Source organism: Typopeltis vanoorti, chromosome 10 (genome assembly GCF_054136105.1).
Source record: "Typopeltis vanoorti isolate ZY-2024b chromosome 10, IOZ_Tvanoo_1.0, whole genome shotgun sequence".
NCBI lineage: Eukaryota > Metazoa > Arthropoda > Arachnida > Uropygi > Thelyphonidae > Typopeltis > Typopeltis vanoorti.
The window spans coordinates 81784737-81811563 of record NC_143558.1 but is presented as its reverse complement, the minus strand read 5'-3'; the positions used below and the strand labels follow the sequence as shown (position 1 = coordinate 81811563).

General features: G+C 35.4%; 1 protein-coding gene across 2 annotated transcripts in view; it reads right to left on the bottom strand.

Moving 5' to 3' along the window:
* LOC150102542 (uncharacterized) overlaps nt 1-24111 on the bottom strand; it is a 280577-nt gene extending 256466 nt beyond the window's left edge. For both annotated transcript variants that reach the window (XM_090399064.1, XM_090399065.1), the window contains exons 1-2: nt 23559-24111; nt 8951-12292 (exon numbers count right to left, since the gene is read on the bottom strand). In XM_090399064.1, coding sequence (XP_090255190.1) covers nt 8951-12292; nt 23559-24011 — 3795 coding nt within the window. In that variant the 5' untranslated portion in view covers nt 24012-24111. The remainder of the gene's footprint in view (nt 1-8950; nt 12293-23558) is intronic.
* Between the last annotated feature and the right edge of the window lie 2716 nt (nt 24112-26827).

Genomic DNA, 26827 nt, shown 5'->3' with positions numbered 1-26827 from the left:
ATGGCAGATGATGTACTTCTAAACACATCTAGTGTTAGTCTCCAAGATTCTCTAACTAAATTGAATAACAGCTGTAACAAATTTGGCATGGAAATCAGCAATTAAAAAGACCAAAACTTTGTAAATAGTCAGGAACATTGACTGTGCCATTCTGAATGGAGAGCCTATAGAACAAGCAAAATGTCAGCCAGCCTGGTTGGTCGAGTGGTTAGCGTATCTGCTCTCCAGCCAAAAGGTGTAGTTCAAATCCCACCATGGGCATGGATGTTTGTGATTGTATGTGGAAATACTAGTGGTGGTGACGGCAGTGGGCAGTAGATGGCATTGGTGTAGATGATGCAGTTCACTGTAGTTGGTGGATTGAGTGGTGGAGAGGGAGAGTTGTAGAGTAGGTACTCTCCCTTGATGAGTCTTTGGACTCCTTTGGAGATGTCACATATTAATAATAATAATAAAAAAATAAATATTTCATCTGTTTATGCACAGTTTTTAGTGAAGATGAAAAGTTAAATCTGGAAATAAACAACAACAATTAGCAAAGCTAAAATGGTGGGTAGCCAGCAGAATAGATTTATATCGAATAAGAGAGAATTAGCCAAAACACCAAACTAGCAGTATAAAAGACAGGATTCAAACCAGCTTTAAATCATGGATCTGAGAGTTGGGTTAGAAATAAAGCACTTTATCAAAGACTAGTGACCGAAGATATCAGGGTTTTAAGAAAAATCAGGAGAATGAACAGATAGCATCAATAGCAGAATCATATTAAAAACAAAGATATGTAAATGGATCTTGACTTTGTTAGCATTCAAGAATGTGTAAGCAAAGCTAATCTAAGGTGTTATGGGCACTTAAATTCAGTATGGTGCAAAAAAAAATAATAATAATAATAATAAAATAAAATAAAATAAATAAATAAAATACTGAATAACTACAACAATACATGTTAGAGTAAACTGGCTTATTAATAAAGAAATGTATGTTTACACATGATGATATATACATTCATAACTATCAGTGGAATCTTGGTCAAATAAAGTATTAATGAAGTAGATTACTTGCTCGAAATGGCAGATGATGGCAGATGAGCACCTTGTCTTTCAAAACAGGTTTCATAGTGCATACGAAGGTTCTCTATCATCTTGGAGAACAAGGGTTGGAACATCTGCTGGACATATCATGTAATTTTATCCCTTAGTTCATCGAGATTTGAAGGTGAGTGATGTTGGAATACCCATTCCTTCAACATACCCCGAAACGAAGGCTTCGAGCAGTGTGAGATTAGGGGAATGTGAAGGGTATGAGAATTCTGTGAACCTCAAAATGAGCCTCCCGGGAAAGTGTTCTGATAAATAGGTTCTAGAACCACGTGATGTGTGACAGATTGCTCTGTCCTGTTGGAATACCTGTGCTCAAAATGTTTTTGGCACGACACATCTTATGCAGATCCTGGATGAATGGAACCAACACCACATTCTCGATGTAGCTTTCACTATTCAAGGTCACAGTCACACCATCCTCTTCAATGAAGTAAGGCCCAATTATGCCATGGCCAGAAACCATACACCATGTAGTGACTTTCTCGCTGTGAAGAGGTTTCTCTTGGACAAATTCAGGTCTTGAGAAATCAAGAAACTTGTAGGTTCGTCATAATCGCTTAGATGGAAATCTATTTCTAGATACAAACATAAGTTTCTGTGATTTAGCAGTCCTGTGGGAAGTTTTCGGTATTGAGACGTACCACAACCTATCGCAACAGGAAGATTTTTAAATGCTGCTTCACGCCACCATCCATTGAAAAAGATAGGCATAATTAAAACTTTATGAGACAGGACATACAATATATCAAGCACATCAATTAAAAGGAGTGAAGAACTGCACTACCTCAAACAGAATCTCATACTTAGTATTTTTGAACCTAAGACGATCAGAAAAATTCTTAATACAACTCCTGCAACTCCCTTACTTAAACAAGATTTCAAGAATGCAATCACGTTGCCTTACATCAAGAATGATACTGATGGCTGCTTTGCTTCACGAATACAACATAAAAGTGGATTTTTTACCTTCACAAAAAATATCAAGATTCCTACATCTAGCAAAACCTCCACCCCACCCCACGAAAAAACCAAGAATCTATGAGATTCGTTGGTCTTGAGATATTTATTATGTAGGCCAGACAGGAAGGTTGGGAGAGATCTGCAAGTCTGAACATGTAAAAGAAAAAGAAGATAGCATAAATCATGCTTGGCATTACACAAAACCACTACCGGCCATCAAGTACTTTGACAACAAACAAAAATGTCATATACTGATCATAACTGTTTTTCAAGAAAATTTAAAGAAGCCTCATAAATGCTTTATCCCTACACAATGCAATAAAAATCAGGGCTTAATTTTGCATCAAGTATGGTCTGCTTTCATCAAAAATTTAACTGCTACGGACCTAGGATATGACACGTAATACCACAGAACATGAGAGCAGCAACTAGCAATGTTCCAAAACGCGTACAGTAACGAATTTACCATATTCTGGTTTATCAATTATATGTTACAGTTGTGAATTTCTGAAAAACATCTAATATGTGTAATTAATTGTTAATAGGTTTTTGTTGTACAAAACATTTATGTACCCCTGTTGATGTAAGACTTACGACTAACAAAACTTGTCGGGTTTTAATTGTTTATTTTTTTTATCAAACTCTTTAATTATATAATAATGTGGTCTCAATACCGAAAACTTCACATGAAAATGTGCTTCTTCTGAGAACCAGACATTATAGAAGAAGGATGGATCTTCACAGACATTGGCCAGCACGTGTGCAAGGTATTCCTGCTGTGTAGCGTAATAAGTTGCTGTAAAACACCGACTCACCTGAATGACATATGAAAAGGCAACCAGTTCCTTAAGGATTCTCTTAGTGACTGCCTCAGTATCCCAAGATTTACTGCTGTTCAGCAATGACTATGTTTCGGAGATTGTAACACTTGCTCCAGCACAGGCCTATGATTCTTATTTGTGTTAACAGTTTGTTGTCTCCCTGAATGTCCTTTGCATTGTGGCAGAACACTCTTGGTAAGTCAGCATTAAGGCAATGATGACACTATTGCTTGGGGCACGCTGACAGAAATGACAAGCAAACTGCTCACATACATGTGTTGTAGGCTTAGACCATTTGCTCTACCAACTAAGTATGAATGAAAATAATGCTCAACAATAAACATCTTTTCTTCCAACGTTAACATCATTGCTATAGCTAAATGTAATGGTGTAGATTCTGTATGCGCTCTTCTATTAATGTGCATGCAGTTGAATGGCATATCTCATAGCATGTGTACTGAAGGGAATGTCAAAGTTCAGAACCTCCATCTTGATGCCAAGATGGCAGGAAAGAAACCTAGAGGAAGATCAGAGTTTAGGTGGATCGATTCAGTAAGAAGTGCCTCAGAAGCACGAAATGTTGGATATGACAGTATTGGAGTGCTGACAAGTAACAGACTAATATGGAGGAAAATTATGGATAGGAGATTAATAATAATGTAAACTTAATCATGTAGTGCTGTCATAGTAGCCTGAACATATCTTGAGGGGATCATCATGATATTGATGATGAAATAAAAGAGTTGTTCCAAGTAATTATTGCCCAATAACTTAACCAAAGAATATTTAAGTTATTTACTGAACTTGTAGCAGCATCAATGAGTTGATATTTATCAAGATATCAATTTCAGACTACTGAACAAAAGGATTGTTGCAAAAACTCCATAGGAGTAAAAGACCAGTTCTTAATTGTCAAAACGACTTTGTAAAATAAAAAAAGATTAAATGCAAACTTATTATACTTATTTTCAAGCTTCTGTGGAATCCAAAGACATTGTGCAGAGTCAAACACTCCCCACAATGTCTCACAGACCACAGAAACTATCATGACTTGTTGAAGAGACATTTAATGTTGGAGTAATCACCACCTACTCCAGCAAAACATTCCACTCATTCATCACCATGCAAAAAATCTCATTTTCACTTACTCACTCATATTACCTTTGTATTGTTTCCTGAAATTACCTCTAATTTTTCCATCATCCATTTACCTCATGAAATAATTCCCCTGTATCTATATTATCCCTCCTCCTCATCCTCCTATCCACCAAGCTCTATAAGACCACGTTCCCTTAATCGAGCCTCGTGCTCAAGAGACATTCTTAGTTCTTTGCCTCTGAACTCTCTCTCTAATGTTTCCTTATCAACAATATAGCCAAATGGCAAACCTGTGCATAAAAATCCAAATGAGGCCTGAAGAACACTGACATGAATAGATAAGTAGGTGAATTATTACACCTTATTACAGTGGAAACTATCACCTCCCTATCTATACATGTCAGTGTTCGTATATACATGTCATTGTAACAGTGAGTTTCCAGGTAACCTTCACAGCTTTTGCAATGTATCCCCAAACTATAATTTCCTATCCGCCAAGATCCCTAGATCTCTCATCTCCTCCACCTCCTGAAGCAAAGTTCCCCCAATATGGTAAACCTCAATCCATCTTCTCTAGCCAACTTTACACTTAGCAACACTGAAATTATATTCCCATTCCTCAGCCCAAAGTATCAACCTATTCAGATCCTCCTGCAAGAACATCACATCAAAACTTCTTGCTATTGCTCTTCCTAATTTAACATCATCAACAAACAACTTAATATCTCCTCTCACTCCCAGAACAAAACCCTATGGTGCCCACCCTCCTTTTTCAGGGTGCTAACACTTCTAACACCTTCACTTATGCGCACCTCCTTGGCTCCTATAAGTCAACATCCTTGTTACCAAGCTGTAAAAAAGACTAACCATCCTGCTCAATTACACAGTTTATCATGTGTTACTCTATCAAATGCTTTAGCGAAATCCAGATAACTTACTGTATAAGCATCTCCTCTGTCCAATACACTAGTCATCTTGTTATAAAATATAACCAAGTTACTAAAGGATGAACTTCCTTTAAGAAGCCCATGCTGCTCTCTTGAAAGATTTTCATTCTCATCAGTACATGGGTTTGTATTCTGTCTCTAACCACCTCTTTAACACCTTCACCACTAAACCCAATATACACACAATGGCCTATAGTTTGATACTACTGACTTGGATTCTCCCTTATGCAGTGGGACTATTTTTCCTTCTTTCCACTCTTCTGAGACTGTTCCTGTTGCCAGACTTCTGTTGAAGAATCAAAGGTACTGCCAGCTCTTTTGCACATTCCCATAGTATATGTGCGATATCTCATCCAATCCCACAGTCTTATTAGCATCAAGGTTACTTAATATTCTAAACAATTTCCATTCTTGAACTGTTCATTCAACACTGCACTACTCCTAATCCCCCTACATGAAATGTACTAATGAAATACTCATTGAACATTTGCACTATATCTTCAGCAGATATGGCTGTGTTCCAGCAACTAACATCAGTCTTCCATATTCACTCTTTCTTGTACTAGCAACATAACTATAAATCTTCTGTAGTTATGTTTTACTTTAACACTTCAGCCAATCTCTTTCATATGACAATTTCTCTTTCCTCACTATGCTGGTCACCTTCCTAGCTTGTGCCTTTTACTCGCTGCTGAAGGGAATGGGGATACCTTGTTCTTTATATCTCCTCAACATTCTCTTTCTCAGAAGCTCCTAGTTCCTACAAAATTCCATTAAATCAATCATTTCACCCCTATTTTATTTATTCCCCTAACCTTAGGAATGCAATCTGACACTGCAATAAGTAACTCATTTCAGACCAAGTCCCAGGCATTGTCGATTTCTCTCCCCTTCAACTGATTAAGCCAGAACTGATCTCTGGACATCACCAATACTATTTCCTTAATTTATTATAGTCCACTGCTTTGTAATTCCATACATTTCTTTTATTTTGTGATATGTGTATCTACCTAACCACTCCACAATGTCAAAACAACATGATCACTCTCCCCTGGCAGCATTGTAATGGCATCTTCTATCACTATATGAGATGATATTAAATCCAACACTAGTGTCCCACCTGTTGTTTCAAATGCATAAGGTTCCTAAATAGCTCAAGGAATTCAACATCCTTACTCACATGTTATTTATAACAAGTGTGAGTTATATATGGCATGGACTGATTACAAGAAAGCATTTGGGTGTTTATAATAGGATTACTTGGATTAGAAAATGTCTAGAAAATTTTGGGGCAAATATCAACATCAGAAAATTCCTAACAGCTGTCATGATTGTGTGGAAAAATTGAATAATAGTCAACAGAGAGAATCTGGATACAGTGATACAGTACAGATTGAGAAAAATATTCCAAGATGATTCATTATCACCTCTATTGTTAATCCTCCAACATTAAATTATAAAGAAAACTGGCTGCTGATATGAAACATCAAAGCAAGCAGAAAAAACATCATATTTGCTATACATGGATGATCTTAAACTATAAAGAATATCATTCAGAGAAATTAAGTCACTACTCAGTACAGTCCAAATCTTCAGTAAAAGTGTCTCCATAGCACAATTGGAAGAACAATGGTGTGTTGTACGATTGGAAAAGGCCTAAGTTCAATTCTCGTTGTATCGAGAGGAATCTTTATATGGGTTTTTCAGTGGAAAGTGAGTTAGCTGATCTCATACGAAAGTAGTGGGGTCCTTTTCCAATCGTACAACACACAATGGTGTGTTGTACGATTGGAAAAGGCCTAAGTTCAATTCTCGTTGTGACGAGAGGAATCTTTATATGGGTTTTTCAGTGGAAAGTGAGTTAGCTGATCTCATACGAAAGTAGTGGGGTTTTTTCTCCTGGAAACTCAGGTTTTCATCTTACACACTAGCGTAAGATGAAAACCTGATGTAATATGGCATTGGTGCAGATGATGATGATAGTTGCGGTTCCCTATAGTTTGTGGATTGGAAACGGAGAGCTGTAGAGTAGGTGCCCTCCCTCAATGAGTCTTTGAACTCCTTGGAGGTGTCACGTAATAATAATAATAATAATAATAATAAAGGCAATATTTGCATGAAATTTAGACTTGATAAATGAACAACACTCTATAGTTTGAGGCAAAATAACAAGCTGGAATTACATTTGCAGATGGAAGAAAAATTAAAAACTTATCCCAGAATGAATCCTATAAATACCTAACTATAGAATAACACATATGCCACAATAAATAACTTTTTTTATTATGTAAATATTTCATCTTATATATCATAAGTGGTGTTGGAAGTGTTGGTATGCTGGAAAGAGTTCCAGAAAGATAAGTGAAGTTTAAGGCGAGGTATGATAGGCAGTGGAGACTCATCCATAAGGGCTGCATTGAATGCAGCTAGAGCATTGGGTATACTAGTGAGTAATACTGGCCAGTATAATTAATGCTGGATGAGCTGCCAAAGATGATAGGTATTGTGTGTATAAGAGTCAGTATGGGTTTCCCATGATGAGTCTTCTGACTCCATGGAAATACTCATATAATAATAATATTTTATAGATTCCGGTATTGAGACCACATGTTTATTAAATACGAACTGGATATGTGAAAACCCGACAAGTTTCCAAAGTCGTATGACTTACATCATCAGGGGCACTGGTGTATAAAAAAAGTTAAACACAACTAACAAAGATTAAATTCATAGTCCATTAGATGTTTCTAACTGTAACATTGAAAAAATTGAAACATTCGTTACTGAATGTTTGTTGGAACATTGTTATTTGTTGTCACGTTCTGTGCTTCACATGTGTTATGTCCGAAATCTGAGGAAGTTAGATTTTTTATGAATGTCGACCACACTTGGTGTAATATCAAACCTTAGTTTTTGTTGCATTGTGTAGGAATTCTAAGCATTTTTGCCACTTCCTTGTGTTTAAGTTAAATATATATTTATCTGTTTATGTGAAACTCTACTTCATTCTCCTAACTTAAACAGATCCGACGGCTTACGTCTATCCCCTTTATGGGAGATAGTACTTTACAAATCAGCTAATCTTTCCTAACTTTTTATTGTATTGATTTTTTTTATTATTTTATTTTTATTTATTTTTTTATTTATTATTATTATTTTTTAAATTTTTTTTTAAATTTATTTATTTATTTTTTTTTTTTAGGAAAGTTATGGACCTTTTTAGTTATCTTACACCAGCTACTTAGGTGGCACTTTTTGGAATTGTCAGTTATTGTTTAATTTGAGCTTAATTGTACTGAAGATGCTTGTGACACACAGGCGAAAATTATGCTATTAAATAATCTTTGTACGTGAGTTTTTTCCATTATTAATTTTGTATCGATATGTCTACTCCCGGTATACCTCTTTTAAAACTTATTGATAAAAACTGTTTCACAAGGAAGTGGCAAAAATGCTTAGAATTCCTACACAATGCAACAAAAACCAAGGTTTGATATTACACCAAGTGTGTCGGCATTCATAAAAAATCTAACTTCCTCAGATCTCGGACATAACACACGTAAAGCACAGAATGTGACAACAAATAACAATGTTCCAACAAACATTCAGTAACGAATGTTTCAATTTTTTCAATGTTACAGTTAGAAACATCTAATGGACTATGAATTTAGTCTTTGTTAGTTGAGTTTAACTTTCTTTATACACCAATACCCCTGATGATGTAAGTCATACGATTTATGAAACTTGTTGGTTGGGTTTTCACATATCCAGTTCGTATTTAATAAACATGTGGTCTCAATACTGGATTCGATCTCTTGAATTACTGAGCCACAGAAACCTTTGCACAAATAATATTTTATATTAAAATCATAATACTCAAAATATTTTAAGTTACTCATTATTCAATCAATATATTGATGTTCTTTTAAGATGTTATTTTATAACTTTTATGTTAATATTATTTTATTATCCCTGAAATATTTTAAGTTATTCTTTATTTAATAAATGTTCATTTGCATCATACCTTTGTTTCAGGATATTGTTCACTTTTCACTTTTTCAAAAAATGAAAGTACCTTTGACTGGGATTTCTCACATTTTTCAATTTCTTCAGAAGATTTCTTGAGCTCTTGAATTTGCCTTTTCACTTCTTCCTGAAGTTTGTTATTTTCCAAAATTAAAGTGTCTTTATGTCCATCTTTCTCTCTCTGTTTTTTCCTCATCATTTCCCCTTGCATCTTACAAAGTCTTTCTAGTTCACTTTCTAATACTTCAAGTTGCTTCTTTTGGTTGGCATCTTGTTGTAATGGTTTCACAAGATGCAATGAATTCTTCTCATTGGGGATTATTTTCAAAGTACTTGGTTTTGAAGCTAGTTCAGAATTACTGACAGAAGTCTCCAGCTGTTTCTCACCTTTGGGTGAGCTTGAAGACACAGCATCATTCTGTAGTGGTACAACTTTCAAATTTCCTTGAATAATGCTTGAAGCATTTTTTCGTTTAAACTGTTTCTGCTCAGATACAGGGAAAAAATTTGGCTGTGATGAACATGAATACTGCTGTGGTGGATAAAAAGGTGGTAAAGGAGGAGGTGGAGGTATATTAAATGGAACAAAAGAATGAGTAACAGTAGAATAAGTGGTAGTATACGTTGGTGAAACTTGCTGTGGTATGCTGTCATAGCTAATAGGTCTAAAAGCATAGGCAGATTGGTGATCACCACATGTCTGAAATGAAGAAACAGACTGAGATGGGCATTGTGGAATTGAAACTGAGTCATTGTATGTATTGACCTGCATGCTGTTATCCAAGTAATTAGCTGCTTGAATAGTTGTAGGTTTATTATATAAGTGAGGATCACTGTGGTTAGAATTTTCCTTTGCCGTGGTAGTTTCAAGACGGGTAGCTGACAGCCTGTCAGAATCAGTCAACTGGTTATCAAATTTTAAGAATTCCTTTTTTTTGGAATTTGCATTAAGGCATTCTCTATTTCTGTTCTGATTACGACTATCACAAAAATCATGAATAATTCTTCTGTCAAATGAATCGTATGGTGAATCTAGATTAGAAGTTTCGTGTGACAGCTGTTCAGTGGATTGCCAACTAAGACAATTTTGCTTTTCTATGGCTTCTTTTTCTGGGATTTTGGATTCCCACTCCAAGGAACTATGCCTTGCAACTACAGGTTTTTCTGGTAAAAAACAATGGACATCCTCTTTGCTATTATCCAATGCTTCTTTTATAACTCTATTTTCAAAACATTCCCTTTCTACCTTCTCCACAAACCCTTTCTCAGGACTATGAAATGAATGCCTTTTGGAATTAGTTCTGTCTAAAGAACTGTCAGAATCTTTATTCATGCAACTTATTTTTGAATAATGTCTCTCCCAAGAGTCTCTTCTTGAAGTTCGTTTTGGGTGATAATTAGGAATTCTTTCCAAAGAATCTCTTTGTTGAAAGTTTGCTAAAAATTCACTGTTTTGAGAACTTTCAGAAAATTCCATATGATGATTTTCATCACAAAAATTTCTTTGGAAGTTATCTTCAAGAAATTCTTTTACATTTCCATCAGGAGAAACTCTTCCTGCCTTTTCTTCTGGTGATATCCTTCTTGGACTGCTTTCTGGTGATTGTCTTCTAAAATTCTCTTCAAAAAGTCCTTTTCTAGAAATATGCATCAACTTTCTTTTTGTAGTTCTTTCAAGAAATTCTCTAGAAGAATACTTCTCAAAATTTTCTGCTCTTGGTCTTGTTTCTGAGAATTCTCCTTTTACATTATTGTTTAAATATTCATTCCCTAAAAAATCTTCAAGCTTTTCTTTTAAAATATGGTCCAAACTGGAATGTCCTGAATCATGTTTCCAATTACAAAATTTATTTGAGATTTGATTATCATGATCATTAGAAGACATATCAGAAAAGTCATCAGGAACTAAGTGAACATTTTCTTCTCTTGAATATAAATTTTTCGCTTGAGATAACTTGAGTTTGTGCATAACAGATGACTCCTTATTTGCAACGTAATTATATATTGCTTCTTGTGAAGCAGTGCTTTCTTCAGGAAATCCAGTAATTCTGCTATATTCATTGTTGTCTTCCTTCCTTCCTGTTTTTTCTTCTGGAATTAACGAAGTTTTCAGGTATCCCTTTTCCATTAAATGTTTTGTATTTCTTGCATTCTGAATATCAAATAATGAATCCTTTAAATGCAACTTTATCGCTTTAGGCTTTGGACTTAAGCAATTTTTCAGTCTTTCAGAAAGACCATAACTGTTGATAGAATTTCCAGAAAACTCCTCCTGCTCGTGTTGTTGCAAATGTGATTCAGTCATAAGATTGAATTCATTATGTTTATCTAGAATATTAGAAGCAATTTTGTTTTTTGTATTCATTTCTCCTCTCATTCCATCTAACGCATAATTTAGAAACATTTCATAAGAACCGTGATCCGTTTGTGTAGGATATTTTTTTTCATCAGTCAAACTTATATTTTGCTTCTGAAAGTAAGCATTTTCATCTGAAGGGCTCCTAATATGAGTTTTATTACTAGAAATCAGACAATTACTAGTTGTCACAGTTGAAGGGGATAGAATTGTAACTGTTGTACTGCAAGCTGTAGTAGTAGTGGTGGTAGTAGTAGTAGTAGTGGTGGTGGCGGCGGCGGCAGCAGCAGTAGTAGTAGTAAGAGATGTCAGTTTGTTGGTTGTTACTAGTGTTTCCTCTTCATCTTCATCATTTCCATAGAGAAATTTTTCTTCATCTTCTATATTATCAAATCCCAATCCTGGAATGCTAATAACATTTTCAGAGCATTTTATTCCAAACACTGCTGCGTCTTTGTTATCAGTTGAACTGGATATAGTATCTGAATTTTTCACTTTAAGAATTGATTTCAATGGTTTTGAATTTCTGCAAGGTACTTCAGGTTCATTTTCTAAAGGACTATATGTTTCTGGACTATAGCAACAAAGAGATTCCAGTGCTGCACTCTTTTTTACACTTGGTAATCTCTCTAACCTAAGTTTTATTTTTTCTTCTTCTAGGGCTATTTCTAACATTTTTGACTGTGATGCTATATCAATTGTCTCAATATTCTGTATAAAAAATTTTTCCTCCTCCTCTTCCTCCTCTTTCTGGTCAGAATCATATACAGTAGAATCATCATCATCACCTTCTAATTCTTCAACTGAATAAATTGGCATGTTTTTGATTTGTTGGCTGAATTTCATCCTATCATTTCCTTTTTCTGTGAGAATGCTCCTGTTGTGTGGTACAGTTTTCAGCAATGAATTAGATATCTTCCCAAACTGTAAACTTTTTTTTTCATTAAATGCATATACATCTTTTCTGGATACTGATGAAATCTCCTATAACAAAAAATATAGATGAATATAACAAAACTAGCAGCATAAACTTATAACAGAATAACAAAATAATTGATAAAAGAAAAATATACAGAATGTTCTTGATCATAATATTAAAGGAACTTCTTGCTTGCTTGCTCTTTCCTCATCTCCCTCTAAGAGGAAAAAAAGGGAGGGCTTATGTGTGTACATGAATGCACAGAGGTAAGGTAAGCTTTGGTTAAAAGGATCATAAATCCTTTAAACCAAGCAAATTAGCTGTTTAATCATATTATATTTCTGCACAATTCTGTAAAAAGTAAAACCTTTTGTCAGGCATGATGAGTAGAAGGTGGGGGGGGGGTCTGTTTAAACAGATCCAATGGTCTATGCCTATCCCCTTTGTGGGAGATAGTACTTTTTAAATCTGCCAATCTTCCTAACTTTATTTTGTCTATGTGTATATTTATATAATTTTTTTAATGTTAGGAAATTATTGATCTTCTTTAATTATCTTACACTAGCTACTCAGGTGGCACTTTTTAAAATTGTCTGTTATTGTTTAATTGCTATTCTGTGATCTTGTACTGATGATGCCTATGATACTTAAGGGAAAATTCTATGTTAATAAAGTTTTTTACATGGGTTTTCTCTGTTTTTATAATTCTTTTCATTAACAAAATGGACTATAAATTTAACAGACCATTCACACATGATAAATTGAATGACTTATCAAAGGGTTCAGATTTTTCTTTATCCCCTAAATAGGTGTTTTTCAAACTGTCAGTCATGACCCAATAGTGAGTCAAGAAATCATATTAGTGGGTTGTGATCAGAATCTTTTTTTAACCCTGCAGAGGTTGCGGCTGATCTCACAGATACAAGCAAATTGTTTAATATAAATATTCTTATACATATCCAGTGTATAGCGTGGAGGTTATGAGTAGCTGCATGTACATGTATTACGAGTGATATGCCACACTGTTTATGCAGTCAGTTTTGGTTTAACACGTATTATGTAAAGGTGTATGATATTTCATAGTAAATTGTATCTGAGAGATACTGTGAACTCCGATGACAATATAGTATTGGTTCAGGTGTTGTTTTTTAGTTTTTTCTTTGTTCAATAATTTCTAGATTATAACTGAAAATAAATAAACCATCATGTATTATATATGCAGTGTCTTTTTTTAAAAGTTTTATTGCAATTTAGTATATACTAGTAATGAATGAATCTCTCAGATACACGCAACCTACACTGCAATTTTTTCGACCGCAACCTCCGCAGGGTTAATGAAAGCTAATAGAAAATAAAGTGTATCTCATAGGTTTCATGGCTCTAACACATTCATGTCAGGCAGTGTCACATCATGTATTTTGCTCCGCTATATATATATATATAGCGTATGTGTGCATGCGCACATGACTGTGTGTTAGGCTTTAGTGTAAATTGTATTTTTTATTGTAGGTTGCAGCCAAAAAAGTTTGAGACACACTGCCATAAACAGACACCCTACTTCAAAGTTAAGGTTTTTCTTTTCTTCTTCTCTAGCTTATTGAACCCCTAAGGTTCTTCTTTGCTGTAGGCTGTTTTCTGTCTTGAGCTCTTACAGTCCAGTTTAAGATTCCCATCTCAGCTGTCCTTTTGAATGTTATCTTCCCAAGACTGCTATGGTCTTCCTCTATCAATTTCTATCAGACCTCATCCTGAATGCTTGTTCAGGCTATTCTCTCCTTATCCATTCTTTCCACATATCCAAAAGCCATCTCAATCTGCAAGTAGTGGGGGAAGGGGATTCTATAGAGTTTATATGTCATCTTCTCCATTCACCAAAGACTTTTTCTAGAATTTTATTTTCAGAGATCGGCAATGTTTTTGCAACTTGGTCCATTATGCACCAAGCTGCTGATCCACATAAAACAATAGGTGTAATGATTGTCATATATATCTCTATTTTAACTCAGCTTGAGAAAATGGAAGATAATAAATAGTAGAAAAGATCTACTGCATTCTAGCTTGTATATTTTATTATCTTAAGTAATCATGTTCCAAGATATCTGAAGGAATACATACTTTTAAATATTCAGTTTTGTCCTGAGTGATTTATAATCACCCAAGTTTTTCAGAAGAATTCTGAGTTTTCTGAATGTTATTCTAGTGTCTTCAGCATTTTCTGTAACTAGGTATATCATCATTTGCATATTCTACTATTACTGTTCTACTTGTTATCTTTTAGAGTTTGTCTAATACATTTTTCTAAAGCTAAATTAAGCAGAATGGGTGAAAAGCCATTCCTCACTTTAATCCTGTCTTAACAGCATAAGGGTCAGACTTAATTCCATTAGTCAACATGCTTTGGCTGTCAGTGGTGCAAATTTTGATGAAATTTATCTTCTTGAGGTATTCCAAATTCATTTAATACTTCTCAAAGGACTTCTCTATGAATGCTATTATGTGTTTTTCTAAAATTTATAAGTAAAATATATTGATAGATATGCTGATTATTATTATTATTATTATTATATTCCCCTTTTTTTTCTCTAATTGAACGGAGTTAGTAGTTGGAAGGGGGATCGATTGTTCTATGCTGTTGGCACACTCTCCCTCGATGAGTCTTTGGACTCCCTGGAGGTGTCACACATAATAATAATGATAATATTTGTCTTAGTGTAAAAATCTGGTCAACTGTGGATCTATTTTTTCAGAATTGAATCGAGCTTGATATTCGCCCATATTTTCTTCTGCATAAAGTAAGATTCCTTTTAGCATAATATTAGATATAATTTTGTAGTTTGCAGAGAGAAGTGATATCTCTCTGTAATTTTCTCATTCATTTTTGTGTCCTTTTTTTTGTATATTGATATGATTGATGATTCTTTCAATTCTGAGAGTGTCATTATATTTTCTTATATAACGACAGTTTGATGTGTTTATGTATTTCAACAGTTAATTTATTACCATCATATTTGATGAGCTTGGCTGCTATTCTGTCAGTACCTGATACCATGTTTCTGAATTTTTATATATATATATTTTTTCTACTTCAGTTAGTGAAGGTTTAAATATTACTGGGTGACAGATATGATAGGTTTTCTCTTCAAAAGTCTCAGCAGGTTCATCGTTCAGTACTCTATCAACATGTTTTTTGCTATTTCATCTCAGGTACTAGTATTTGTCCATTGCACTGATTATTGTTGTTTTCATATGTGGACCTGTTTTCTGGTTTCTAGCACTGAAGAATTTTCTTTGGTTATTTAATATAAATTATTTTTTCTAGATTTCTTCAATTTGTTCATGTAAAAATTTTCTTTTCTGTTGTCTAATTATTTTATTGGCTTCCTTGCTACTCTTTTTGTATCTCTCAATATCTGATGAATATCAGATGGGTTATTAAACCAATTACTTTTATCTTTTTCTTAATTGCCATTTCACATTCTTCATTAAACTTTTTTTTTTGCTGTATTTTATTTTGAATTCAGTTTTTTACTGCTACTTGTATGCTATCCTTAATATGATTCCAGATGTTTTCAATATTTTTAATCCCTTTCAGCTGCTTATTTTTCAATTTTTGTTTTAGTTCAATCTCATACTTTCTTCTCTCTGCTGTTTTATGTAGTTTGTTAATATTTCCTCTCAGTTGATTCATGTGCTGAAAACTATTTGCTATTCATTTTGATCCTATGAGTAGCATCAATTAGAAAATGGTCACCATTACATCACATCACACTCAGCTCCTGTGTAACTCTGAATATTCTAGATGCATTCCTGTATCTTTTCTTGGTTATGATATGGTTATTTGGTTAAGTATATATTCATCCGGAGATTTCCATATCTTTTTCTATATATTCTTCCCCATTCACATAGTGCTGCTTATTATTTCCAACATGTGGCCAAATTAATCAGTCTTTCTAGAGTAATATTTGTTTCTTCATGAAAACTTTGGCTTCCAGCAATTTATTATTATTATTATTATTATTATTATAAGGGTATCTTCATGGATTCAAAGGACTCAACAGGAGACTCATTAGTCACACAATATCTATCACACATCTCCTTAAACTCATTCACTAACAAAGCACTCATTCCACCCATTCATCACCCTCCATGACAAAAAATCTAGTCTTAACACCCTTGCTAACCACACTCTTACACAATTTCCATGGGTGACCTCTCGTTCTCTCCCTTCCTGCCATGTAGTAAAAAAAGTCTTCAGTGTCAATCCTATAAAACTCTTTAATAACCTATATGCTTCTGTCATGTCTCTTCTTCTTCTTCTTCTTTTTTTTTTTTTTTTGCCTATCAGCATCTATTCTGATAAGGAGCATTCCACAGATTTGTCACAATCTTTATCAATCACCTCTGGATCCTCTCCATCTCCCAGATCTGCACGCAGTAGTCCAGATGGGCCTTATTAAAGCCCTATAAAGGAAAATGATTTCCCTTATCCCTGTTTGTTGATGCATTCTTTATATATATATATACACATACACAGTTTTTATATTTCTTTCTTTCCAATGTTTGCACTGTAATCTCCTAATGGGATAATTATATCCTTTTGTGAAAATTTTTTCAGGATTAGTTCCAGTTTTTCATAGAACTCATCTTTTTATTTTCTCTTCTGTAGATGCATATACAAGTTCCTGAAATGCTCGCTCTATATACAAATTTCTCATGATGCTATTCATAATCCAGTATTCCAAGGTGGCTTGGGTTGAAATCCATTTAAGTCTGTCCAGAAAAGAGTACTTGGTACTTATTTCGCGATAAGTAGACTTTTCATGATGGGGCTGTTGGTCCCATTTTGTAATTATGATAGAAATTATAGTAAGTGTGGGAAAAAAGGCATCAGAGAATTATATAAATGAAGCAAACAAATGAAGATTTGAAATTGTCCAGATTCTGAACAAAACAAAACCACCTCCTAATATACATTTCTCAGAACTACTGGATCTTCATTCTTTACATCAAAACTTTAACAATGTCATCACTAGAGCTAATAAAAGTAATGCCACTGTTCTAATGAGTACCACAGAGTATAATCATAAACTTAATATTTTATTTAGGAACAGATCAACCTACAGTGTAATCAGAAGAGACCCAACTTAAATCCAAAGAAATAAATTAAATAAATTATTGGACAAAGAACATCCATGGGATTGAAAAATTGAACATTCATCATATGCATCCTTGACTTACTGTCTTCTAAACGTCTCTAAAACATCACTGGCCACATTAGATCTTATGTTAAAAACTGCATAGACTTCAAAGATAAATTTAAAGATTTATGTTTACTGGACAATGAAATAATAGTTTCTCTTGATGTAGTTTCTCTATTCATCAACATACCACTTCAGGAAACTCTTACAAGTCGATTTCTCTGGGGACATTCTTAACTTGTTTAAATTCACCATCAACACAGGCTAAAGGCCAATAACAGCAAACTTGTCTTGCATCCAAATGCTAGCTGTGCCTTCTGGTCCCTCACAAAAGCAATCAGGTGCAATTTCAGCTCACCTGTGCTCCCACCTCTCACCCATCCAGATGGCATAATTGTTATAGCACCTAAAAAAAAAAGCCAACTTCTTGGCATCATTCTTTTCCTCTAACTCCTGCACAGATGATGAAGTCAAATCACCTCCTTCTATATCAGCAATCGAGCACCATGTGTCTCCCTGTGGCCTTTCAGCAGAAAGTCATAAGAATAATATTAGACAACCTGGACACTACAGTCATCTGATCCAAATGGCATCTCTCTCCTACAGTAATCAAATGTTGTGCTCCAGAGTTAACACCTGTCCTCTATTGTCTCTCCAATCTTCTATACTCAGCTGCACCCATCTCATGGATGCTAATATATATCCAACCCATTCCAAAAAAGGGAGAAACATCTACAATCCAACTACTGACCAACTGCCATCACCTCTAAAAAATAATAAACAAAGTTATCAATGGTCAATTTCTTCACTACCTAGAATCTCACCAATTAATCAGGAACCACCAGTATGGATTTTGCCAATCCAGATCCATGGCTGATATATTAGCTTACATCACTTACCACTGGACATATGCCATAGAAAGGTTCAGAGAAATGTGTGCTGTCACCCTTGGCATTTCCAAGGCTTTCAATCATTTCTGGCATCAAGGCCTGCTTTTCAAGCTGCCTTCCTTTAGTCTACCTGCTACCATCTGTAACTGGATAGCCAGCTTCCTCTCTGGTCATTTACTGTGTCGTGATGGATGGCACTCTCCCTAGCTGTGCCACCAATGCAGGCATGTCTCAGAGATCTGCACTCTTATCTCCCCTCTTTCTCTTATAAATGAATGACCTGTTCTCAATCACTACAAATCCAATCCATAGCTTTGCCAATGATAGTACTCTTCGTTCATCCTACTAATTTGACAAACCATGTAGTTCCCAGACATCCATTACATCAAGATCATCTGCAACCAGTACCTTGAACACTAATCACCACACCATCCTTCAGTGGGGCAAGGATAACCCACACAGTCTTGCCATAAATACTGTTTCAAATTCCACACACGCCTGTGCTGCCCACAGAATTGCACAAGCACGGCTCTGTTAGTGATGCTGTGCACAGCCAATATTCTCATGTTTATCAGTATAGAGAGTCGTCCAGCTGTACAGGTAACATGCAGTGGAGGAGATTACAAGAACCGTGTAGCTGTAATAGCACTTCGCAAGGTTGGAATGAAGCCACCTGCTATTTTCAACATGCTAAAAACACTTGGTATCAGTAGGATGTTTGTGTATTGGACTATTAACAGTTATAACAATACAGAAGACATATCTGACTGCCAAAGAACAGGTCGACCATGCTGCATTAGGATGCAAGAGCCTGTGAGGGCTGTGAAGGCAAGTTCCTACCATAATCCTGCGAGAACATAGAAAGCGATATCACAAGAGATGAACATTTCGCAGAGAATGATGTCACATGTACTAATTGATGACCTGGGAGTGAAAGCCTATCGTCATTCTACTGGACACTTCCTAATACCACAATTTACGTAGCAAAGGGTGATAAAATCAAAGGCACTTCTCTGGTGGTATGCAAACAACAGACATAGAGATATCCTCTTCACAGATGGTCACACAGTTCGTGCCATAGCACCCAGGGGTCAGAAAAGTCACCCATTCAGTGATAGTTTGGTGTATGTGTGTGTGTGTGGGGAGGCTTATCAGGGATATCCACATTGCAGATTAAAAAAAAAAAAAACTCACCAAAATGTATCAAGACATCATGTGCTGGAACTTGTGGTACAGCCCCCTAAGTAACACTTTGTTTCAATGTAGGCAGTACACCTTCCAACAAGACTCAGCCCCTGCAAGGCAATAACCACACAACAGCGATTGAAAGCAAATGTGCCTGACCACATATCACTATCTGATTGTCTGTCTTAAGTCCCAATCTGAATCTGCTGGACTTTAAATTGTGGTTGAGCTTGAGAAAGTAACCTGCAAGAAACGACATCCCCATCATCGCCAGCCTGAAGGTGGATTTGGAGCAATCAGTGGCAGCATTTCTGTTGGAAGTTGTGCATGCTTCCATCGATATGTGGCCTCACAGACTTCAGGTGTGCATGAAGGCAAAAGGAGACATTTCGAACATTGAGTGCTGCTATGTGCACGTTATACATGTGGTTTGTATGTGCTGAAAGCTGTAAATGATTTACAGACAGAATAAAGGTTTATATGCTGTTCAAGTTGTAACAATATTTATGGCTAGATTAAGTAGTCACCTTCAATCCCACCAAAATGCAGTACTGCTTCTTCTTCTTCTCTCCTAAAACAGATCTCAGCTCACCTTCCTGTATCCTCGGTAACACACATATCACCAGACAGGATGAACCATCTCTCTTTGGACTAACATTTACCTTCAACCTCTCTTGGCACAAACACATCACATCAATAGCTTCCTCAGCTTCTAAAAAACTAGGCATTTTTTTCTGCTCAAGAAGCTATTTTAAACCCAAGCAGCTACTAATCATATAAAAATCCCAAATGCACCCATCCTTAGAATACTGTTCATACATTTTGGGTGATGCACCTAAAACCTCCTTAAAAATTCTTGATGCTGTCCAGAGGAGAACAATTCTGCTCATAGATGATCCTTCCCTCACAGGTTCACTTCAACCGCTTTCTCTCAGATGTGGTGTTTTGGTTCTGTCTCTCTTCTACAGCTACTTCCATGGTCACTGCTCCAGTGAATTGGCAAACATCATTTCTCCACTTGATACTACAGGATTGTTAAAACAAGAGCAGCAGTTGTCCAGCATCCCTTTACAGTACAACCACAAACTTATCAAACCTGCTTCTCCTATGAACATCTCCAACAATTTCAACCTACAGCTCTTTAAGAAGAATGTCAATAGGTTTCTTCATTCCCAATCCTTACCTGCACCACTCACACAGAACTGATGTGCTATACGTTCTTATACATCTCGTGTGTGGGATAAATATATTTTTTAAAAAAAAGCTATTTTATGTGACAGATAAACTGTATAAGCAGATTGAAGGAAGAGCTATGGGTACTCCTATCTCACCTGTTTTGGCTAATTATTGTATGGAACATCTGGAAAGTTAACTCTTCAGAACTCTTCCCCCTCCCCTCCATAAAATGAAAAATTCCATCTACTGTTATCCTATATGACCCTTTCAGAAGTTTTTATGTCTCTATCATATCATCCCCTCTTTCTCCTGTCTAAAGTCCACAAATTGAGGAATCTCAATCTCTCCTCATAATCTACCTGATATCATCTTTAGCACTTTCCTTTGCACCATCTCCACTGTATCTGCATCACCTCAGTCCATAAAAGAGGCAAAATGACTGCCTTACATGTCAATGTTTATTTTCTCAAAGTTGTATTCACAGTCTGTACTATATGCCTCCTGAACTTCGATCTACCTTCTAGCATAATCCTGCAATATAATATAACACTGAATATCTGAATACACCAAAGTGCACAACTGTACATTTACTAGCATTGAACTGAAAGCCATTTTCACATGCCCACAATTCTGGACTAGTCTAATTATTCTGAAAGTGCAGCATGTGCTAAGTCAAAGGTACTGCCAGTTTGTTCATCTCAATACTCTTTTAGCATCCGAACTGATATCTCATCAGCCCTTATTGTTAAATTCTTATTTAGTTTATGTAACAGATCTAGTACCGCCTCTTAGTATAAACATCATTCGGGTCTGTTTTATATTTAACAGAAGGATATCAGCAAACCTGTTACATTTTTTATTTAACAAGCTGATGCCTTATTAAATTTATTTAGGAAGTCACACTTGCCACTGAAGAAGGAAAAAAGAAATATGTTTTCTTTCTTCTTCAATTTTATTTGGAACATTTTGTAAAATGTGTAGTAACGCATTATTAATATGTATGCTTTAGATGCATGGATTTTTATTGAAATTTGGTATTTCACAATTACTATAATGTGTTATCACTGGTTAATTTTGACTGGACCACTTTGTGTGACAAAAATGAACAAAATGATTTGAAATGATTGCAATAACTCCTGCTGGAGAGAATTCAATAATATTTGTATGGTTATCTTCACTCCAAAATTAGAATGGTATGGAAATCAGTGCTTAAGATTCTGGTTGCAGATTATCTTAAATATTAAGATGTCTGAGCATTGTGCAGTGTGTCAAATGAGTAGGAATGATGAATGGAATGTGCTATCATCTGCAAAGCTGTGGATAGGATTAGCGGTGACTGAGAGCAGGTCATTTACATATAGGAGAAAGAGGATAAGTGAAAGAACAGAATTCTGAGGTGGTGGTGATGATGATTTATAGTTTTAATCTTGCACAAAGGTTATAACACTATATAACCTTTTGTATCAAAGGTTATATAGAGGCACTACAATGAGGCATAAACAGAGGAAGCCATCTACCATCTCACAAAGTGAACAATCACAGAGAAAGTATGTTACCCAATCATAGAGAATGGCATGTATAACAAAGGGTGGCAATTTACTGAATAGGCATCTATGCCAATCAGGATAAAATGCTCCAACAATTTCAAGGGCAACATAACATGTTACCCAAACATTTCCATGGTACATGTCCAGTAATTGGTGATGCATGCTAAGAGGTTAGTCATGAAACAGGCTGATAGTCACTGATTAAAAAGTAGGCCTCTAAGTAGTAGTGGAAAAGTTGACAGTTGAGATCTTTCTCCATTGTTTTGGAAAGGATAGAGATAAGCAATAGTTGAGTAGTTTCATAGCAGACTTTTATTTCCCTTTTTGGAATAGGTTGGATGCATGCTTCTATGCACTGAAATAAGTGTAAGCTAAATATAAAAGATGGTACAGAACAGGTGTCAGCTCTAGAGTAAATTCTTGAGTACAACTGAAGAGATACCACTATGACCATAAAACTTAGCATTTTTCTGATGTCATTTTTCCAGAAAATCACAAGCCAACCACATGGAACCATCTGTATATATATGGCATAATATAAGCCATATAATGTCTCCATACCCATGCATTATTATGTGAATAAACAATAATAACCAGGTGTGCATTCAGCTAAAGATATAACATATAAGAAATAGCTCAAAAAATATTTATGGATGAGCTGCTATCAATCACTGATTTTAATATATAATGAAACCTCTCCTAACAAACACTATCAATATAAACTGAAAGAATATATTTTTGTTTGCCATTAACAATTATGTCATTAAGGGGAGGAGATCATTAGTATTATGTTTCTGCATTTTCAGAAAGCAAAAAGAATCTTTGAAAGTAACAAGTCATTACTTATAGTCAGATCTCAAGTATAGCAAACAAAATAGAGCATGTAAAACTACCAAAAGCAGACACTGCCTTAATAGAATCCAATTCCAGTGGTTTCATTAAAGCATTGGTTCTATTAGCGGGTCTCTGGGTCCACAGTAATCAAGAGCGAAACACATTACACAGTACTCAACTTTATTAAAAAATTAGCAAATAAATATGTCGTATTTAAACTATATCAATGTAGTACAAGCAATACAAAGGTGGTGGGGGGGGCTGTGTTTTCTACACTGATAACATACAGTATATTTCTGTACGAAATATTTGTTTGCTACAACAAACAAATATTTGTAGTGTATAATGAGTTTCACTCTGGAGGATCAAAATGGAATCGTTTCTTCCTATGATGTCCGATTCATAAGAAATAAAGTAAAAAAAACAAAACAAAAATTGATGCTCGGTGCGCACTGTTTATTTTAATGAGAACAGAATCAGCCTGCATTACGAAACACTTGCCTTCACTTGTTTCAGATGCTCGTTTTCTGCGTTTTTCTGGTGTCTGATATTAGTTATGGGGATGCGATTGTTTTCCGGCATTGAAACCTTCTTTCCAAGTGTGCGAGATTTTGGTGCTATTTCTTTACGGAAAGGTGATCGTGATCTTGAGCGCATACGTTTCTCACAACGCCTGTAGCTAGGAGATTTACTCCTGCGATACCTGTTATTATCACAAGTGCGATTAGATTTTTCACTGAAACTGTCATGAAGACGCCTTCCATAATCATTTGGTTCTCTTTTTTTCTTTGATTGTTTATAGTAATCTCTATGTCGATCGCGTCTCCGGTCTCGAAGATCGTCATCATTCTGAATGTGTAGTCCAGAAATTTCACAACTCTGTGAATCGCTACGGTAACTTCTGGACCGATTATAAGAACTGACATTTGCACTTTCAAGTTTCTGAAAAGACATCCCTCTAATTATTCGCAGTTCTAATTCCCAGGGTAGGATTTATCGTTGGTTACAAAGCCATGATTTTAAAAAACCTGACATCTTCACATAGGTGCGATTTTGAAGTGAAAAGTACCTTTGCACTAAACGAATACAAAAAAAGAGAACGCTACAAAATTAAAAACCATGTCCAAAAATTTAGATAACTAGACACAATACACAAATCGCGCATGCAAATTATAATTCACAAGCATAAATAAATATTTAAAAAAAATACATATATATATATATATATATATATATATATATATATATATATATATATATATATATATATATATATATATATATATATATATATATATATATATATATATATATATATATATATATATATATATATATAACTATTCAGCCCAAAAAAGCCGCATATCAGCGCTTTCTCTATCATAAATAGTTAAACATATTTAAGTTAAGGGATATTACATCCCATATTGTTTCATAGCCGAATAAGACACTCAAAGAGTTTCATACCGAATATAGAAACTATATAAAGTTCGGCGAGTCCAAGCGTAAGCAAATACCTGGATAGTGTTACAAATGATCCTTTAGGGAGTGCAACACTGAGGCAACTCATTGTAAGGGTGGAGCAAGATCCAATCACTATTCTTGATATTTCCCTATAATGTGAAACCCAGCTCCTATGAGCTGTATTACTGTTTTACATTATGAGTGAGAGAAGGTCACTGCCCAGACCGGTTTCAACCTTTATTGAGGTCTCATCATGGGGAAATATCAAGAATAGTGATCGGAGCTTGCTCCACCCTTACAATGAGTTGTCTCAGTGTTGCTCTCCCTAAAGGGTCAGTTGTAACACTATCCAGGTATTTGCTTACGCTTGGACTCGCCTAACTTTATATAGTTTCCATATTCGGCATGAAAATTTATTCGGCTATGAAGCAATATGGGATGTAATATCCCTTAACTTAAATAAGTTTATGTCGCCGAATTGAAGTCTTTGGCTCTTCATATAATTAATAATTTATTAGGACACCTTCTTGGCAATTTTCATAGTAGGGTATATGTAAGTTCTGTTTGCTACAAACTTGGTATTTCTAGGTCTACCTACTTACTGATGAGACCTCAATAAAGATTGAAATCGGTCTGGGTAGTGACCTTCTCTCACTCATAATGTAAAACAGTAACACAGCTCCTAGGAGCTGGGTTTCACATTATGGGGAAATATCAAGAATGGTGATTGGAACTTACTCCACCCTGACCTTGAGTTGCCTCGGTGCTGCACTCGCTAAAGGGTCAGTTGTAACACTATCGGTATTTACTTATGCTTGGACTCGCCTAACTTTATATAGTTTCCATATTCGGCATGAAAAATTATTCGGCTATGAAGCAATATGGGATGTAATATCCCTTAACTTAAATAAGTTTATGTCGCCGAATTGAAACCTTTGGCTCTTCATATAATTAATAGTTAAACATAATTAGTTATTCCTCTCATAATTTGTACTCTCTCTCTCTCTCTCTCTTAAATATTTGAAAAACATAAGCGATCTCTGGCACGGGCAAGCAGGTTTTTCCTCCCGGAAACTCGGGTTTTTCGTCTTGTAAACTCAAGAAAATCGACCGTAGAACCCACATTATTTCAGACATGAAATATATTGTGTTAGGGTTAGGGACCACGAGATGGCGGCACATTTGAGCCGTCTCTCTTCACTGCATACCGCTTAATTAGTGATAGCCTTGGGCCATCTGTCTCTGATTGGGTACCAGTGGAGATTGAACTGCCCACTCAGTCTCCAAAAGTTAGATAGGGCTAAATGGCCTCGCTTACTCCCGTATACTGGAATTAAAAGGCGTTAGCTGATTTTTTTTTTAAAGCGTAAATAGTGCACATTAAACACACACACAATCATTCATCAACATCTTTGTCTGCCCAAGACGATACGTGTGTGTGTGTGTGTGTGTGTGTGTGTGTGTGTGTGTGTGTGTGTGTGTGTGTGTGTGTGTGTGTGTGTGTGTGTGTGTGTGTGTGTGTGTGTGTGTGTGTGTGTGTGTGTGTGTGTGTGTGTGTGTGTGTGTGTGTGTGTGTGTGTGTGTGTGTGTGTGTGTGTGTGTGTGTGTGTGTGTGTGTGGTAGAGAGATAGAGAAAGAAGACATCATAGCTATAATTCTTAAACAGCAATTGAGATAGTTTGGATATCTCCAGAGCATGTACTTTGAAAGTTTGCTAAATACAGTAGCCAAAAAATGTAGCCAACGTTTGTATCTATTTCATACCTTAAAGACTGTAGCCAAAAGAAATTGGCTACAGTCTTTGAAGGAAAGGTCACAATAATCGAGCTTCAGAGAGGTGACAGATATGGCCAGAGATAGAACCTGATGGCAAAGATCAGTTCTTCTTGTACCTTAGAACTTAGATATGTTACTACAATGTTGGTCACACTCCATTTCTCGAAACCTTTTGTGGCATCTCCTAGATGATCTTCTAGTAGTAGTAGTAGGTTTCCGTTTTTCTATCTTCTTACATTCTGTTAACGTCTTTGGTCATTCCTTTTTCCTGTTTCCATCCATTTAAGGTTGTAAGGCATACAATATACATTGCTTGCTTTTTTTTCGTATGATATTTTAACTACTTCATCTTAACCATGTACTTGTCTCAGTAACAATGTTTAAATTTTTATTTTTCCATGTTATCTTGTTTAAATAGCCAGAATTTTTGTTTGTTTTAATCGAATACCTTCGTACTTCGTTTCTGTTATGCCTTCAAAATTTACTGAACTTATTGTTAATTTCGAATACACTCAGTTATTTAATGAGAC